Source organism: Hyperolius riggenbachi, chromosome 5 (assembly GCF_040937935.1).
Source record: "Hyperolius riggenbachi isolate aHypRig1 chromosome 5, aHypRig1.pri, whole genome shotgun sequence".
Lineage (NCBI taxonomy): Eukaryota > Metazoa > Chordata > Amphibia > Anura > Hyperoliidae > Hyperolius > Hyperolius riggenbachi.
In genome coordinates, this window is record NC_090650.1 from 321,654,725 (window position 1) to 321,674,321 (window position 19,597).

The window sequence follows — 19,597 nt, forward strand, 5'->3', positions numbered from 1 at the left end:
GCTGAAGGAAAGGTCACTGACACTAGGAAAAGATAGATTATCACCTAAAGCAATCACAAACAATAAAAATTTTGTGTATGTGTATAGCTTTAAACCTTTTTAAGGTTGCCATTTATCACTTGATGGCCACGAGACTGACCATCTGGTAAATCCCTATCTGATCAGAGAGGGTTCCATTACCTGCCCACACACTGCACACTCATTTCCAATTGATTTCAGCATGAAAACTACCTATTGCCAGCTATGCCTGCTGCCCCCCCCCCCCCCCCCCCCCCAATATGTAGATACTGGTATAGCCTTAGCTCGGCTCTCAAGGTGGCAGCACAAAACAGTAGATCCATCTACTGATATTGACGCAGTGCACCAGAAACAGTTCTTGCACACTTCTTGTGGTGGAAGTTGCTGCCTGACCAAGCAGAGCTATTAGTGTACTGCGTATACTACAACAAAGGGAATAAAGAAAAAAAGTCCTGCTTTAGCTATGTTCATCAGTTTGCAGTGTAAACAGAATAGCCTCCTGGCATGGAATTGGCTTGAATTTTCAAGGCACAAATGACAGCACATGTCTGTGTAAGCCAAATTTCTTCATTTATTCTGACAGAAGATGGCCCAAGGACAGAAGACACAAGCAGTCATTAATCTCTGTTGTTATGTATGACCTCATGATGACTGCAGCATGAATTGGAGTGAGCTGTCATTCTGCTTCATGAGAAACAATGTCTATAAGAGAAGTCTGCCTGAAACTGCAGTGGGAAGGACATGTCTCGTCTATTCTCCAAGATCACTGTCCAAATGGAGAATATTATGAAAAAGTCTTCTTTCCTGGCAGTGCTGCTCATCCCTCTGCCTTAGCAGCATGTACTATCATCATCATCATCATCATCACGCCTCCCACACTCACCTATGTAGCTCAGAAGGACTGGCAGGAAGATGAGGCCATGTGTGGCTCCAAGAACCACCACCGCCAAGTACATCCGGAAGTAGAAAACCTCAAAGATCTGTGACTTGGAAAAGCCTAAAACGCCAATTCCCACAAACTTTGTCAGGGTGATTCCACTGAAGACCTGGGACAAAAACCAAAACAAATTTTATATTAAAAGATCCTGCTTCAAATTAATCTCATATTAAATGTTACGTTTTCATTATAATTAAAGAGGATCTAAACTCAGAACTTCTTCACTGCTATAAAAGAGAAGGCACAGCAAGATAAAACCTGATTTAACTGGATGAGCACAGAAAGGGTTAAGCCTGTCTTTTCCTTTACAGGCATTGCCATGGAGCTCTCATTAACAGCTACTGGCTAATTACACTCTGATGTAGCTAAACAAAAACACACAGCTCAGTGCAGTGGATTTCTACAGCATTTATATGTGGAATTAAAACTTTTCATTGTGTGCTGTGTAAGAATTTGAGTCCGCTTTAAAGACACTCTGCTACAAATAGGCAGTTTTCACTCAAACTAATGTCACAATTAAATCTTCTAAGCCTCACCCAGATGATTAGGTGTGTTTATTTCGAGTTATTGTCTCTGGCACTCATAATGTTGGGCTGATGGATCTTGTTGTATAGTGCTGAAAATATAACCTCCCCTCAACAGTCTTTGATTGGCTCTATGTAGGTAAAAGACTAAACAGGCTTAAAAAAAGGCCTTCAATAACAACAAATATTGTGACTTAAAGCAGCCATTTTCAACCAGGGTTCCATGAGAACCCCTCACGGGTTCCGCGTCGTTTTGCTTCTTCTGCGGGACAGATTGGTCCCGCTTTCTCCTTCCGTGGGATAAAATAGTCCCACTGATGCGACCGGTAGATGCGACCGGCGTATTTATTCAATCCGTGGCGCATCACGACGCTCTCTTATAGGGCAGTTTTCGTGCCCTTCGGTTATGCGGAAGAGAGCAGCGTCACTGGTCGACGTACGTAGAGGAGGAGATGGCGGGCAAATAGGAGACGGCGAGGAGGAGACACATCGAGGCAGTCACTGGGTGAGTATGTTTGAGCCTGTCAGCATGCACTGTAGCCAGCATATCAGCGTGTAGGGTGGCTGATAGCCGAGTCCCCCGTGCACTTGACATCTAGGGAAACTTGAGGCTTCACTCCGGGGGCTGGTTGTCACTTTCCCCACACGCTGATACTGAGAACATCTGTGCCTGGTTACCCATATTGGGGATTCAAATTCCTGCCTACCTATGCTGAGAACATCTGTGTCTGGTTACCTATATTGGGGGTCCCTATTCCTGCCTACCTATATTGAGAACATCTATATATGGTTACCTTTTACTTGGGGTCCCTGTGGAGTGATTGCTACATTGTATACAGGGGTGATAAATACATTTATTATGCAAGATGATTACTGCATTTGCTTTGGTAGTAGATTGGTGCAATTTATATGTGGTGTGATTGCTACATTGTATACCAGGGGTGATAAATGCATTTGTTATGTGAGTTGGCGAAAAATGGCGGTTTCTCTGCATCATTTTCATGCAGGGGTTACCGGAGATTTGAAAAAAAATTTAAGGGTTCCTCGGCCCAAAAAAAGTTGAGAAAGCCTGACGAGTCTGAAGCCTAAAAAAACCCACTTCTTTTTACTGGGCAGTCCTCTTCAGCAATAAGACCAAAGCTGAAACGCCGCATTCCCACGGCAGAATGATCAATTAACACCCCCGAAATCCCTGGGGCAAAATTCGGGGCTCCTTCCAGAGAGGCAGAGCTTTGTGCAGTAGCTCCGCCTCTGCTAGCGTCAATCTCCGCCGATCTCTGCCTCCTCCCGCCACTCTGTTTCTTTCACTGAGAGAGGCGGGAGGAGGCGGGGATCTGCGGAGATTGACGCGAGCAGAGGCAGAGCTACAGCGCAAAGCTCTGCCTCCCCCAGGCAGCAAAATCCACAACCTAGAAAGTTGTGGAATTTTGCCCCATGATTTTGGAGGTATAAACTGATCGCTCTGCCGTGGGAATACAGCGTTTCAGCTATAGTCTTATTGCTGAAGAGGACTGCCCAGTAAAAAGAGGTGTTTTGTAGGCTTCAGACTCTTTAAAGGATACCAGAGCCCAAAAGAAGATGAAAAACGGGGGGGAGCAGGCATGTATGGTGAGCTGTCCTGATGCCCACTGCTCCCAGCCCCCCCCCATACCCCTTTTTGCCCCCTTGGGTACCTTTAATTGCTCTGTGACCCCGTCTTCTTGTCAGCTTGGTCGGGATCCAGTGCGTCTGCGATGGCCGGGTTGCACGTGTACTACAGCACGCAACCTGCGCCCGAAATCGCTCTGTGCATGCGTGTGATATCATTGTGACATCACACACATGCACAGAGGGCATCTTCTTATGTTTGGGCTCTGGTATCCTTTAAGGTCCGCTTAAAAAGCAGATGCTGTCAGGCTGCATAAAGTGGTGAAATTGTTTAATATAGATCTGCTGGCATAATGTTTGCCTGAGTTATTGAATGCTATGAGGTGTCACTGTACAAGTGTTAGACAGCCCATCACCACAGTATAACATCTGTGAATAACGTAGCACACTTACCGAGCTCCCCATATGTGCCAAGGCATCCTCCGCACGCTGCACTCGGCTACCCTTTGTGCTGATTGAAAAGGCCCTGGTCACATGACTGCAGAACTCCACAGAAATACCACAGCACTGAAAGTAACAAAACACTATGTTAGTTGGCTTCTGATACACCAGTGGTGGAAACCACAACATATATAACCTGTATGATAACTGTGCACATACAGAATACAAAGCAGCAACATCATGAATGCTGCTGTAACATAGCAACAGCTCAACTGACGGTTTATTTAGTATTAAAAAAAAAGCCTAGGAACTTACCATAACTAAATTCACCAAAGAAACGGCATTCAGGGTGATGCTCCACAGCCACATGACTCCAAACATGTTCACCAGGATCATAGCTATGGTGACACACATGAGAACCGCAGACCAGATCTCGAAGCCCAGCAGAATAACAGCCACAAAGAATATGGCAGCCAATGACAAGCAGAGGTTGAACACTGTATCGTCCACAATAGTTAAATACTGTTCATAGAACACATAGAAAACACTGCAAAGCACAAGAGAAAGCAGAAATGAAAATGGCTCAGATAAAAATGTTGACATATTACCATAATAAACGTGTCCTTCCTCATTACTGCCTTTAGAAGTGCTTATTACTAAACACAAAGGTTGGCTTTGCCTCTTCTCGAGTCGCCCTCAAGGCGCGTCAAACTGCGTACCCCAATATCATTACACTGTGCAATGCAGTACAGAAGCTATGTAGCTCCTTCCTCTACTTATTCAATAAAGTGGATGAAGACAATCATATTTTTCATCAATAAACTGTTCAAATTAGATTGGAAGTTTATCAATTAGGTTTGCAGGGGTCAACAGATCACTGGCTGAATCAAGGTGAATGAATCTGCTACTCAAACAATTATATGTATGGCCAGCCTCTAGCAGCCAACAAATGCATCATCAAATGTTACTACACTTTTCACTAAAGCAAGTGTTCTTCAACATTAAGCTTTGTTCCCCTTTATAGAAAGCACTCATCGTGTACTCCCGAGCGAGGGTCTTCGTATCTCAAATACTTATGAAAGCAACCCTAATTTTGATTAAATGAGTGACACAGAATCCGTTTAGATAACTAGAAGCAGTTGCGCATTTCTTTAACAGAATATACAGTTATTGTTTCCACGACAGTCAAATTATGAAAACAAATTACTGTCAGTGTTAAAGCGGAACTAAACCCAGGTCTCCCTCTCTGTTCTAAAAGATAAGCAAATTCATAATACCCTTTACAAAAAAATTTAATTTAACCACTTAAGGACCAGAGGTTTATACCCCCAAGTGAACAGGCCATTTTTTTGGCACTTCGCAAATTTAATGGTTTATTGCTTGGTTATACAACTTGGCACCCAAGTTTTACCTCATTTTCTTCTCACAACTAGAGCATTATTTTGGTGCTATTTTATTGCTGCTGCTATTATTAAGGTCTTTGTTATATAAAAATACTGACATTTTTGTAATAAATAAAATATTTACATGCTACATACATAGATAAATGGCCTTGGCAGGGATTAGATTGTGAGCCCATCAGAGGGACAGTTAGTGACAAGACAATATACTCTGTACAGCGCTGTACAACAAGATGTTAGCACTCGATAAATTTTTTATTTTTGTTAGTAGATCATTGGATAGCCTGTTATCTTGAAATACAAACAGGGTGGGTTTTTCTGTGTTTTACTTCACTCCTCTGGATAAATTTAGGTTCTCTAACGCAAGGAGTCTTCAGACATATCATTGGCCTATCCATTCGTTATATATTACTGTATATTTAGTGTGTGCTTGTATTATTTCCACTCACATTCGCTGGCAACATAGGGTTTATGTATGCTTGTTATTAAATTGTCTTTATGTACTAGTATGATAACATAAGTACACCCTACCCAAGCAAGTATGAAGAACTTCCAGAGGGACACACGCTACTGTATAGGAAACTAGGCCCAACTCTGCAAGTACGATACTGAAAATCAGTCAAAAACACATACAATCACTAACTATACGAATGTAGACTTGATTTGAGCATTTCCAGTAACCAATTTCAACTCAATCAAGCAACATCCAATATTAGACTAATAAACCCTATTGTAAATACCTGTAAGCAAAGACGCTGTAGTTCTTGCTGGCAGCATCCATGCTCTCAGTGATATTTGCTGCTATCATACGAGCTTTCCGTAAGGCATCAATAAAGTCGGAAGAGTTATGCAGGATGGTGTGGTAAGTCATAAAGTAAGTGGCCCCCACATCCGTATTGTTAGAAATTAGGTCAACAGCGGTGCCGTATGCTGCATGTCCACTAAAACAATAAAGAAGAAAAAACTCATTAACTTTCCCATTTATTCATCAAAACATGTTTGGCCCTATAATACATTCCATTCTGAATAGCTTTTTACCTTTTGCTCTTTCTATTAGGTCCAGTGGCTGTATATTTCATGTTAATAAGTAACGCTAGTGTGTTGCAACAATCATAAAAATCAACAAGCAAGATTTAAGTATTTAAAGAGAGTCTGAAGCCATAATAAAAATGGCTTTTTACCTTATATTCAGCAGGGGCATGTTTGCCCCTGCAAAAACGCCGCTATCCCGCGCCATAACGAGGGTCTTTTACCCCCAAATCCCCCCCCTGCTATCTCCAGGGAGCGCTTCCGTGTGAGGCAGGGCTATGAGCTGCAGCCCTGCCTCACACGCGTCTATCAGCGACGGATCTCCGCCTCTCCCCCGCCCCTCTCAGTCTGCCTTCGCTGAGAGGGGCGGGTGAGAGGTGGAGATCCGCGTGAGGCAGGGCTGCAGCTCATAGCCCTGCCTCACACGGAAGCGCACAGGGGCAGCAAAATCCACGACCACGTTGGTCGTGGATTTTGCAGGGGAGATTTCGGGGGTAAAGGACCCTTGTTATGCCACGGGATAGCGGCGTTTTAGTAGAGGCAAACATGCCCCTGCTGAATATAAGGAAAAAAGCCATTTTTATTATGGCTTCAGACTCTCTTTAAAAGGATACCACAGCCCAAAGGCTGTGATAAAATACATGCTGCAATGCGGAGGGAATGAAAAGCACATACTTAGTGCTTCCCTCGTTCCCTGCCATTGGCCCCCGTTCGTCTCCTACAGCTGCCGGTACCGGCCGACTCTCCTGACCTTTAACCCGTACATACTGCGCTACGCAGTATGTCCTATAGTTTTCCCTTCCGCCGTCGCATCATGGACACTCCCCCGCCTCCTCCTTCCCAGCGTGTGCACTCCACTAATAAAGCTAGCGTGAGATGCTAGCTGGAGTAGCGCTGGGAGTGACGATTTGGAGAGAGTGGGGAGGGGGAGCATCTTTTGGGGCATTTCTACATAGATGCAATGACATCTATGTTAATGCAGCACATACATTGTCAGGAACTGGCCCGCGGCACGCCTGCGTATACGGTTCCCGACTGCGAGTTTGACCAGATCGAGAGGGGAAGCAGCCTTAGTCAAGCTAAAACAAGACTGTGACCCCTCAGAACACTTCTCACTGCCACCAATAGCTGCTGCTAAACACTTCCACTCGAGTCGAGTGCTCAGCGCGCAATCCGCGTTTTCGTATTCGGGTCAGCTTTGCGCTGTAGTCCGAATACGGGAACGCCACGCACAATTGCAATCTCACACTGTAGTGAAGCAAAACCACTAACAGTTGTTCCGAACGATACTGTTAGCCACTCTGCTGTCGAGCTACTCGCACTGGCATTTTCGTACGTTGGGTCAGCTGCGCGCTTTAGGCCAACGTATGACAAACGCCCCACACACAATGCAATTACAATCTTATACGGTAGGGTTGCTCAATCATACAATCAGGCATGGACTTATACACAGTTACACTTCAGTCTCTTCTAGGCTATGAGTGTTAGTTTAGTACAGCAGAAGTCAAACTTATTTAATAACGATTTAATATTCCAGGGAAAATGTGGAACAATGCAGAAAATAATATATACAAAAGATGTACAAAAACAATAAGTTACAAAATAAAAGTTGCAAGGATAAAAGTTACAAAGATACACACAAGACAAGTTGCAAAAAAGGGAAAAACTTTACCAGCATATCGATCTGGGCGTTGTTTGCGGGAGGACGCAACTTCTGGTCAGGAACCAGGTTAGTCAAAGCAATGTGCTATCTCCAAAGACTACCAGTTGTGACTGTCCTAGCTGCTGTTTATAGTCCCAAGTGTTGCCCCGGGCAAAGAATGTTTCATCCCACAATCTATTGCAATTTCCCAGCTTGTCATATCCTTCCTGTGATATGCGACCTTCAAAGCTTTCCTGTGTTAGTGTCTGATCCTTTCAGAGATTTCAGAACACCTCCACAACCCCAATTTCCACAGGTAAAAGTCTATACATCACAAGATTGTATTTTGGGTGATTCTTCCTGGCTGTTATATGTAAACTCCTGGCTCAGGCTGGTGTGAACTGTGTCAAAGCATACTGCAGCCAGTCCAGGTGACAATTGCTCCCAAGCACAATACACCTCTGAGACAGTATTCAGACAACAGGGTCAGACCACCTGTATAGGCTTCAAAGCAACTGATTAAGTGTTTCCTAATTACCTGTTTCTGGCTGTCCAGAGGAACTGTATGCTAATGTCCAAGCCCCCTGCTTCCAGAGGAATTCAATGCAAATGTAGGTCTATTGACCGACACACACAATCACCTTAACAGTCCATGAAGCTAGATTGGCATATCTACACCTTTGACATAATACACAGCAGATAGAAAAATGATAGAATATGTTCCTGTATTATCCCAACATCATAATTAGCTGCTATATCATGACATACATCACCACCAATTTGGTCAAATGCTGCTATCTCCGCCGCCGAGAGGAACAATTCGGGAGCCCGAGTGTTGCGCAGTATGGAGCAGTCTGTCTTCGGGAGGACTCGGCTCCCGAAGACTTCCGAAGTCCCCGTGGCAGGGGATTTGAACCAAGGAGCTGCTGCCTGATCCAGATCACCGGGAGAGAAGCGGGAAGGCTCTACAGGACCCAGAGCCTTCCCTCTCCTTAGGTAAGTATCTGCCTTTTATTTTATTAAAGTGGATCCCAATGGCGTTAATACATGTCCCACAATGTTTACTGATCCAGCATGCTGAATCACTAAAGTACTGACACAAATAACTGGAAACTCACAGCAGCTCTACCTCATCTTGTATAAAAAGACAGTGTTGGTTAGAAGCTTACCCTTTACCACACTTTGGATTAGGGTTGTCAGACAGAAACATGGGTAGGAATTCCATAAAATCTTCTCCCAATGGCTTCCGTTTCCCCTCCGCTGTGAAATTGCGGCAGCTCTGGCAGGATGGATCCACAACTGCAGACAACAGTAATAATGTCACCAATAGAAATCTACTCACTGATCAACAAAACAAGAGTATGCATTGATTTCAACAATGTAGCCTCACTGGGATATTCATGAACCAATGACAGATATGGAGATTGAGTGCCGAATTATGCTTCAGGCACTTATTATATTCTATGCACATACCAATTTATTTAATAAAACACAAGTGGCAATATGGGGTATCCCTAGCACCATCCATATTACTGGTTGCTGTGGGTATCAACACCTTGCACAATGTAATAAATAAACCTACAACACCATGGCTTTCTCAGCTATGGTGTCTACAATAAATATTCTCCTTTAATATGTACAGTAGTGTTTGTGACAAAACTGTTGGTGCAAAACAGGCTGGTCTGCAAATTTCCATAACTGCTTATCTCCTGGTAGTCCTATGCACAACATACTCAGCAATGTCCTTATTATCTGAAAACTGCCAGTGAGCAGCAGTTCTGTAGATGGAGACAACTTGTTGGTGAGCGAGTTAGAGGTATAGGACTACACTTCTTGAGCTGACAAACTATGCATAGAAACAGAACACAAGCCTGCAGGCTAGCGATGTGTCTGTAAAGGCGTGGCCCTGATTGCATACAAACAACAACATATTTACCTGAAGCATTGCAGAACTTTTCAGTATGATTATAAACTCGACAGCAGGTAGACTGCGGCTTCACCCAGTCAAAGTAATCATCAAGCCAGGATGAAGGAGAATAGCCAATTTTTGTGCTGAAAGAAGAGAAAGCCTGTAAGACGATAGCTAACTATACACAGCAATAGCTTTTTTATAATAGGAACGTAAGTATTACTTTACATAGCAACCCAGTACCAGACCCCAAGTTACTCACTATTGATCTATTTGTGCTGCATAAAAAATCTGTTGCACCAGCGAGTTATTGTTGCACCCCGCTCCACCACACACCATAGCCTGGCCTTCCTTTGTCTTATAGTCATGTCCCTCCTTCACCACAAAATACACCGGAGCGCCGCTGTGCAGGTATTTATTCAGTGATTCAAAGTAGTCCAGCACATAAGAGTCCTGCAGAAACAAATACAAATAGCTTACTAGAATAACATATTGCCCTTTGATATAGAATGCAATGCTTTGATTTGTAATGCTAATACATATGAATACATTTGTTAAAAAATAAACTCACATCTGGCATCGACAGCGACTGATCCAAACCGACTTCCACCTTGTTGACCACAGCGATGCTGAATGAGAGCATTCCCACAAACACAGACACCTGTAAGATATACAAGAATGTCGGTACTTCTAGATCAATTGTACAAATATTATTATACTGGACCAGGAGGTCTGTAATATGCAGCGTGCAGTCTGATTTCCACTAACAGCAATGATTTGCAGCCGGTAGTGTTCGGTCTCTTGCTTTATTGTTTGAATAGTGGGTTGGTGGCCCTGTGAGACAAGACACTGGCTTTACCAATGCTTCCAGCTGGATGTGGATTGGTCCAGTGGATTATAGTAGCTGTATTAGTATATACTACTCAAAAGAAAGATACGGGACATCAACCTCAGTACTATTCATATGTCCGTCCCACCTTATATATAATGTAATTAGTAAAAAGCAAGTTTAAGGGAGCCAGGACCTATAATTAATTGCTATTCCATTTATTAAATGGAATAGTAATTAATTATAGGTCCTGGCTCCCTTAAACTTGCTTTTTACGTATTAGTATATACTCCCAGTTAAAGGACACCTGAATTAACAGGGATATGGAGGCTGCCATATTTATTTCCTTTAAACAATACCAGCTGCCTGGCAGTCCTGCTGATCTATCATGCATCAGCTTTGTCTGACTCACAAACCTGAAACAAGCATGCAGCAAATGAAGTCAAACTTAAAGAGAATCTGTATTGTTAAAATCACACAAAAGTAAACATACTAGTGCGTTAGGGGACATCTCCTATTCCCCTCTGTCACAATTTCGCCGCTCCTCGCCGCATTAAAAGTGGTTAAAAACAGTTTTAAAAAGTTTGTTTATAAACAAACAAAATGGCCACCAAAACAGGAAGTAGGTTGATGTACAGTATGTCCACACATAGAAAATACATCCATACACAAGCAGGCTGTATACAGCCTTCCTTTTGAATCTCAAGAGATCATTTGTGTGTTTCTTTCCCCCCTGAGGGGGGAGTGCATAGCAGAACCACAACACTGAAGAACTTGGCAGCCTTCCAGACACAGGCTGACAAGTCTGACAAGGGAAAGATACATTGATTTATTACAGAGACTGTGATAGTACAAAGTGCTGCAGTTAGCCAGAACACATTAGAATAGCTTTTGGAACTTGTAGGATGATAAAAAACAGGATGCAATTTTTGTTACGGAGTCTCTTTAAAGAGAATCTGTAACGACAAAACGTCCCCTGGGGGGGTACTCACCTCGGATGGGGGAAGCCTCAGGATCCTAATGAGGCTTCCCACACCGTCTGCCGTCCCTCGGGGGTCTCGCTGTAGCCCTCCGTACAGCGGTGACGTAACATTTACCTTCCTGGCTCCTGCGCAGGCGCTCTGACGGCTGTTGGCTCCGAAGGAGGCGGAAATACCCGATCGCCGTCGGGTCCGCTCTACTGCACAGGCGCAAGTCTCCGGCGCCTGCGCAGTAGAGCGGACCCGACTGAGATCGGGTATTTCCGCCTCCTTCGGAGCGAAAGCAGCCACAGCGCCCCCGCTGGAGCCTGCAAAGGTAAATATTGAATTGAACAGTCGGGCCTGTCGCCGGCTGTTCGGAGGGCTGCAGCGAGACCTCCGTGGGACAGAGGACGGCGTGGGAAGCCTCATTAGGATCCTGAGGCTTCCCCCACCCGAGGTGAGTACCCCCCAGGGGACGTTTTTCATGTTACAGAGTCTCTTTAAGTCAGAAACATCTGATTAGCATGATTGTTCAGAGACTAAAGCCTTCCACACATGTTCACAATAAGATGCATGTGGCCTGGTGGGGATCAGCACCCGATGCCTTGGCGACATTGCAGGGCTGAAGCTGTACATACGTGTCGCTAGCCTCCAGGCTAATGACATGTTATCTTCCTATGTGGGACAGCACGGGTATGAGGTCACACAGTGGAGAGAACAATGCTCTCAGCTGAAGTAATACGCCAGGCAGATCACTGGCCGAGAGGGGTTGTGGGTCATTATTTTGCAGTACTGTATAGCGAGTTCCTGTCTGAATAGTGAATGTGCACATTTTTTAGTGAATTAGATCTTGTGTTATGAAATGACAACCAGTGAAATGCAACTGATGACAAGTTTTCAAACTATGTAAAAGTGACAAAACAATCATTATATCTTGTAGAGAAATTCATTAGTAAGTGGATGACAGAGAAACATATTTGTACTGCCGTCTGTCCACTACTATTCCTTACCCCCTGAAAAAAATCCTCTGAAATTATGCATACAGGCCGTCAATTCTGATTTTCGGCTTGCAGACAAGAGGAAACTACGTACAGAGAGGTTTGTCAACTAGTATGTCTATCATACGCACCACTATAGGCCGCAGCCAGTCTTTCATCAGCAGAGGGGCATAGATCTTTTTGAAGAACAAAAAGAGCCAGCTTTTCGGTTTCTCGGTCCTGCGACTCCTTTTACACCCTGGAATGCAGCACAGGATGTCCAGCCGGTTCTTCTGTAAACATGAAAAAATAAATCAATCAGTCTTCATTCATTCTTCTAGCAGAGGTCAGAGAGTGAAAGTCAAGTTTCCTTGAGCTACTTTCACATGCCAAATATACAAAGACAAAAAAAAAAAGAAATCAGAGATGATTTCCATACAACAGTACACAATCTGACATTATTTTGTTCTCAGAACAACCCAACAAGTATCTGGTAACCCAACAAGTATCTGTATAACCCCATATGCTATACCGGTAGTTAGTTTATGTAAGTATTGCATGATCAGTAGAAATGACAATCTTCTCCTCATGGACAGTAAACAAAACAGTAAAGATAAAAGAAATACAGAGAGCCCAATATAGTGTAGTATGCAAAACAAGGGGTTGGAAATGAAAAGTATATAATGTATATACTCACAAACGTGGGTTACCGCCTAGGTAACCACTATATAGGCAGGTGAGGAGATTAGACCTGTCCTCACTCAGGATTAAAAGTCGCTCTCTGTAGATAAGGAAAAATGGGGATCAACCCCTCCACCAGAGGTGGATATTGATATTGTAAGAGTGAACAGAGGCGCCAGCAGGATAAAAGGTTCTAAAAGGCTTAAAATCCCTCAGGAGGTGGTGGTGGACTCGTCTCCCCGAAGCAGGCAAGATACCGTCAGTTTTATGACAACAGCAGTGTTCTCCCCAGAGCCTTTTACCAGGGCGGGCCGCCCGGGTCATCTCCCCCAAGCGCCCGGCTGATAATATCAGCGTTCTGTGTGCTGATAAGTTAGCAGCAGCGGCTGTCTCATTGCAGCCAGCTCAGCTGCTGTCACTCAGGGATGCTGCCTCCGCCCTCCTCCTCAGCTCCCGGCAGTTGTGTGGAGGGGCGGGGAGTGCAGGTGACGTCACGCAGCTCAGTTCGTTGAGCAGAATATCGGAGAGGAAGGGAGAAGATGCAAGATGCGTGGCTCAGTTCTCTGTGGAATGTTTAGCCAGACGCTCCTGTCCTCCTCATCTCCCTGTATTCATCCAGCTGCCAGCCATTGCGTGTTTGTGTGTGTCTTGCTGGCTGCTGCTGAAGGAGGGGGGATGCTTGACCCTTTGACCTCCTGATTACCCTGCCCTGCGACTGAGGCTCTGACTAATGCCAGAAGTGTTACAGGTGAGAGGGAGCTGCAGCTTGAGGGGGAGATAGGAGATGGTCACAGACTCGCAGGGCAAAGCCAGACAGCAGCAGAGTGATTAGTGACACCCTGGCCCCTTGACAACCATACACCCAGCTATATTCCGTGTGACTGACTGAATTTGAAAATGAAACTACCAAGATTTTTTCCCCATGTTTCCTATATACATAGGTGGTGTAAGAGGGGCTATCTGGTGCCCTAGCATGATATTCATAAGATTCATAAGCTGCCTGCTTATCAATATCATGCCATGGCCCAGAAATCCTCTTTTCCTCACTAGGACCGCCCATGTATATAGGAAAAGCTGCTAGTTTCATTATCAAATCAGCTGAAGAGTAGTTAAAACTTTAAGAGACACTATTAGAAGAAAATGGCCAGCTACTTACCTGGGGCTTCCTCCAGCCCCTAAAGTTGTTCTTATTCCTTGCAGTCATTCCGGGTTGCTTTGTTCCTCTGCTGCCCCCTCTGAACTCTGCATGCGTGGCCACTTGCCACTCGCCTCCTCCATAATGTTCCAGTGTCCGGTAGCGTGCTGCACTTGCACAGTAACTAAAAATTGCTACTGTGCATGGGGAAAACGCTCCCACCCACAAGAGCATGATCGAGGAGGTGCGGTGATAAGGAACACAGCAGCTTGGAATGGCGGTGAGGGAGCAGGAGGGGATTCCTGTACACAAGACAGAGCCTAGCATGTCACTTTAAAGGGGTATGTGTGTGGGGGGGGGCGGGGGAAGTGATTCCCCACCTAGTAGCACCCAGAGTGTCTATCCCCACCCGGCTACTTTTTCATACCACCCGGCTGGAAAAAATTTCTGGGGAGAACACTGCAACAGGTTTATTAATATACTCCAAAACAAACAGTGCAACGCGTTTCACGTGTATGTTCCCGCTACCTCAGGCAATAAACAGATAGGAGTACACAGTATAGTCTCAAGGTCCCGAATAGAACCTTTTATCCTGCTGGCGTCTCTGTTCACTCTTACAGCAAACAAAACAGAGTATGGTAGAAATAAACATATTCCAGTGACTAATTCATCATGCTGGTGATCGGGTCAGAAAAAATAATTTTAAATATATCTGCTACCAACAGCAACTCCACTGTTGATGCACCAAGAAATAAAAGAAACAACTTTGGAGTCATCCCGGCTCTAGGAAGACTTCATACAAGCTGAGTGCACATATGTGACAGTACTGCTCACAAGAGATCTATTTAATATTGGGTACAACAATAAACAGTTAAACATTCACACAACTGAGCTTGACAGTTTTCTAATGTTACTTTTACTATGTCAATAGGTTAAAGTAGATCTGTTTTTGTGTAAACCATGCTCAAAGTGTACTTAAAGCAGATTGACATAGATACTTACTGTGTCATTCTCGCCCCCACCGTTTCCTGCACAGACCCCTGAAACATATCTGGCAAGAGTTTGTTGGATATGTTTGCACAGCCGCACTCCCCGCTGTACTGCGACTGCGTGATTATGACCACAACTGCGCAGTAAGCTGGAGCCACTCGTCCACATGCAGCTCCTTGCTACTGCGCTGGTGTGGCTGTTCTCATGCAGCCACAGGACAGCCATGCTGGTACAGAAAGAGGAGCCTGGCAAGGAACTTCCAGAGGGTCCCAGTGAGTCACCGGCTTCCAGTGGGTAGCCCGCCCCCCTGCTGAAAAAAATTCTGTGGTGTTTTTGTTACTGGAGATAGAAAACACCACAGCATTTTTTCAGCAGTAGGGCAGAACTACATGCCAAAAGCCGACGGCTCCGGGAGCTATTTAGGATGAGCAGTCCTGACAGGTAGCTATAACTTTATAGGACAATACAATGAAAAGATTAAATTAGACTGAATAGGCTCTTTAACTGACTGCAGCCAGGAATTTAAACCCTGGTATGAGGTGTCAAAAGTGGTGTCCTTAACCAATTCCCTATCTAGCCACCACTGTAAAATGGCACATTTTGGAACTCCACATTTACCTCTTGCCGTGTGATATCCAAACCCAGCAGGCTCACAAAGAAGGTGATCTGAAGCAGAAAGTCCAGGAAGACTGCCATGCCAGCAAACAATGAAAAGGTCCGCACAGCTGGCATGCTGGACAGCGCTCCTGCAGAGACACAACAAGCTCACATTTTATTAATGTCTTAATTACCCCTGTCAATCGCCTTTCGATGATAACCTACAAAGCCCAACTTCTGGAACACTCAATGCAAGTACTGGTGCATACAGAAAATACAGCATTTTTCACTAGAAGAAAATACTGGCACATTCTATACAAACATACAAAGGGGTAAATTCCTGGGAGCCTGACTGAGCAACCTTTAGGTTATTTTATCTGTAGTAAATAGGGTCAGTGCAACTGTACTGAACATGGATAGATTTAGAAAGGCTCTCACACTATGTGGCTGGATAGCACCTACTCAGTAAGGAGTTCTTGGACAAGTCTTCCTAACACTGCTACTGTCTACTCAGTGCTCTCTAGTGGCTGCCTCTCGGGTGCTTTGATTCCGACAGGAGAAAAGCGCTATACAACTACTGGAATCATTATGTGAGTGTTATAAGATAGAAATAAGATACGTCAATGACATTCTAATTTTTCTTGTGTAAAAGTTTATTGCAAACTGTATGCAGCTTATAACTGGGGCAGCACATCCTATCAGATTGGATAGAACCAATTCCAAGATGCATACAATTTGTATCCAAGTTGGAAAAATTAGCATCTCAATGACCATTCTCTATTGCAAGCACGTGTCATTAGTTCTCACTAAAAATGCAAACTGGGATTGAACACAGGTGAAAATACTCATCATAGTTGGTGACTAATGTGGTAACAACCAGTAGCTCATACCACGGTGCACAGTGCAACAACCAGAAATCATGAATCATCAACAAGAAGCAAGCAGAAAGATTCAAGCTTACAAGCTGTGCAATTAGTTTTCATGAAGCCTTGAAAAAAATGTGTTTTCAAGAATGCAGAAATAATTAATTTAGGAACTGTAAACAACCTTTTAATATATAGCAATAGAGAACAAACCTAGGAAAAAGGCCACAGTTTCCGAGAATGCGGACAGAAATATGCTTGGAGCAACATCACCCAGGACTCTGCCAATCTGTTCATCTAGTTTCTCGTTCTGCAAGCGTTCATCTCTCTGGAAAAATAAAATACAGGTTAACATGAAAAGTCATATTATACTTCAGTACAAACTGTTGCGAGAGCAATATTCTGCGCATTTGTTGGCTTGCTTACAGAGCAGAACCCTCAAACAAGTCCTCAGGGCATGCATTGTGGATACTCAAGTGGTGTATTAATCACTAATCATTTTTCCTGTGATACTATGAAGATATCGCTTTATCAGTCACCGAAGATCGGTTAGGTGACCATTAGCTAAAGATAGAAATACATAACTTGATTTTCCATCGAGCGATTAAGCGATCAACTTTATTGGGCGAGCAACAACAGTGTGGTTGATCAAAAGTTGGTCGACTTAGTGGCCCACACGCTACATGCAACTACCTATGCGATTCTTCTTCACTATCGATGTGAACAATGTTGTGCCTCCATGCTCTGTAACCAAAATCATGTGAACAGTAGCCGATTCCTCTACGATCAACCGATATCTTCCAATTTCCATTGATCGTGCAGAATGGAAAATAACTGATTGTTCCTCTATCCTATGACATAATCTGATCTATTGGTAGATCGCACAGGAAAATCGAGTAATGATCGAGTTTACTTCAGAAAAAGTCATAAACCCTTGAATATCCTACTGAGAGATTAGGTTGTTTGCAGAAGACTTCATGAATCCTGAAAAAAATACAAGCTCATGCTGTTTGAGTGGGCATAACTATGACAATTTGTTTTTAAAAAGGCTCTTTTTTTTTAAATAAAAAAACAAAACAAAAAACTAACGATCGAAGCAGCGATCAGAGACCACCAATAGAAAGGCCTATTTGTGTGAAGAAAAGGAGGCAAGATTAATTTGTGAGCCAAGTTGTATGGCCGTGCAGTTACATTTGTTTTCGGCTAACAGGCCCTACACGGGCCTGGCCACGCGTCTCCTTCTACGCGTTCACGCCCGCAATAGCGCCCTGTGCAGGACGATATTGCGGACAGGAACGCATAGAAGGCTATGTGTGGCCAGGCCTGTCGAAGTAAAAAGAAGCTGGCAGCGGGGGACAGGAGGATCTGATCGTGACTGCGAGGGCTCGGGACAGCTGCAGGGGGCTGATAGAAGCCCCAGGTGAGTAAAACTGATCATTTTTTTAGGCCTAAGTGTCTCTTTAAAGCTGCAGAGTGCTGAATTGTGAAAAATCACCTGGTCACTAGGGGGGTGTAACCTGTGGTCCTCAACTGGTTAATCTGCTCCACTGCGCTACTCTGCCGAAGGGGGAGAAGCAGGCCCCCCATGTTCGCTACAGTTATGCCACTCAGTTTGAGATTGTTCAATAGATGTTAAATCTTAATAAACGATTTGTCCCACGACTTAGACTATGTTTTAGATTTTGGCTGTGATTGAGTTTGATACCCCTGCTCTAAGGAATTGCACTGGTAATAAGACATCAAATAGAAAATGGATGTACCATCCTCCCAATTATATAAACATAAATCATTTTATAAGAGTCTCTGGGAGTTTAACGGGGATTCCAAGTATCACAAAAGTTGATTGCAAGTATCCCAATAGATGATCTAGGTTTCTGAATAGGTAACAATCTTCACCTTTATAGAGAATCAATAAATCTATGCATGTGAGGGGTCACAAGCACAGAGGAGTCACAAGCATTTATACAATATACATATAGCATAAAGCTGTACCTGTAAAGACTGCACAATTATATAGATGTTGTCAACTCCAACTGCTAAAACCAGGAATGGGATGACCTCGATAACAATGAGTGTGAGTGGAATGCCAGCATAACTGAAGAGACCCAGGGAGCAGGCAACAGAGCTCAGGACAATCAGGATACCGGCTATACCAAGGGAAACCTTAGAATCCACCTAGAGATAGGAGAAGATAAAGTTAACAAAATAAACAAAACAAAAAATCGATAAATGAGGAACAGGCATAATGATAGAATTTAATTTTCCAAATATGCATAAAACACCCCAGCTAAAAGCAGAATATCTGGGCTCAAAGCACAGCATCATAAGTATGTGGGGAAAGAACTGCTGTGTAAAGTCTATAAGACCCAAACGTCCCCCCTCAAAAAAAAGGTGAAGGGGTATAAATAAAACATTAATTCCATATAATGTTCCCTTGTGTATTTGAATCTCACTGTTGGCTGTGTTAATCTTATCTGTTTTGTTATGATTTTTTTTTCTTTGTGAATTTAGAAACATAAGAAAAATCCACTCGTCAGGAACCACATGCAACTAAAACGGCACTTGTAGGAAGATCTGACCTTTACAGGAAACAGGAACTCATGAGAATATGGAAGTAGAACTCGCTGACTGCCTTTTGAAAAATGACATTTTCCTGGCTGATGTGCCGATTTTCTGCCTATAATACTTCCTGCAATAAATTGTAGAAGCTCTCAGAATTGATTGCTGGGCCTCCACAATGTGCTCTATTCGCAAAACTTCTCAGAAATGACTTATTTATCACCCAATTGATAAAAATACAATTTTGGCACATTTACAAGCAACATAATCACTCAAAGTAAGTTATTCCTGATTAACTTACTTTCAATATTAGTTTTCTAACCTTAAATTATTATATTATATTTTTGCTCTTTGTAAGCTTAAAAATGTAACATAGAAAAAGTGAAAACAGAAGAAAACAGGTGAAAAAGCTTTGTGAATCATGCCCATGGTGTCTTTTTTTCAATGATGGTCTTCTTCTGTTGCCTTCATGAAAATGACAGGAACCAGAAGGGCAAATAAACACTGTTTTTACTTT

The 19,597-nt window shown here is 43.5% G+C and overlaps 1 protein-coding gene across 1 annotated transcript in view; it reads right to left on the reverse strand.

Moving 5' to 3' along the window:
* LOC137518870 (NPC intracellular cholesterol transporter 1-like) overlaps positions 1-19,597 on the reverse strand; it is a 105,939-nt gene that overhangs the window by 9,989 nt on the left and 76,353 nt on the right. Inside the window, exons 13-24 of the mRNA XM_068237260.1 lie at positions 18,514-18,696; positions 16,735-16,849; positions 15,680-15,807; positions 12,408-12,548; positions 10,059-10,148; positions 9,750-9,940; positions 9,515-9,630; positions 8,748-8,877; positions 5,648-5,848; positions 3,823-4,054; positions 3,520-3,633; positions 902-1,064 (exon numbers count right to left, since the gene is read on the reverse strand). Of these exons, the coding sequence (XP_068093361.1) occupies positions 902-1,064; positions 3,520-3,633; positions 3,823-4,054; positions 5,648-5,848; positions 8,748-8,877; positions 9,515-9,630; positions 9,750-9,940; positions 10,059-10,148; positions 12,408-12,548; positions 15,680-15,807; positions 16,735-16,849; positions 18,514-18,696 (1,804 nt within the window). The remainder of the gene's footprint in view (positions 1-901; positions 1,065-3,519; positions 3,634-3,822; positions 4,055-5,647; positions 5,849-8,747; positions 8,878-9,514; positions 9,631-9,749; positions 9,941-10,058; positions 10,149-12,407; positions 12,549-15,679; positions 15,808-16,734; positions 16,850-18,513; positions 18,697-19,597) is intronic.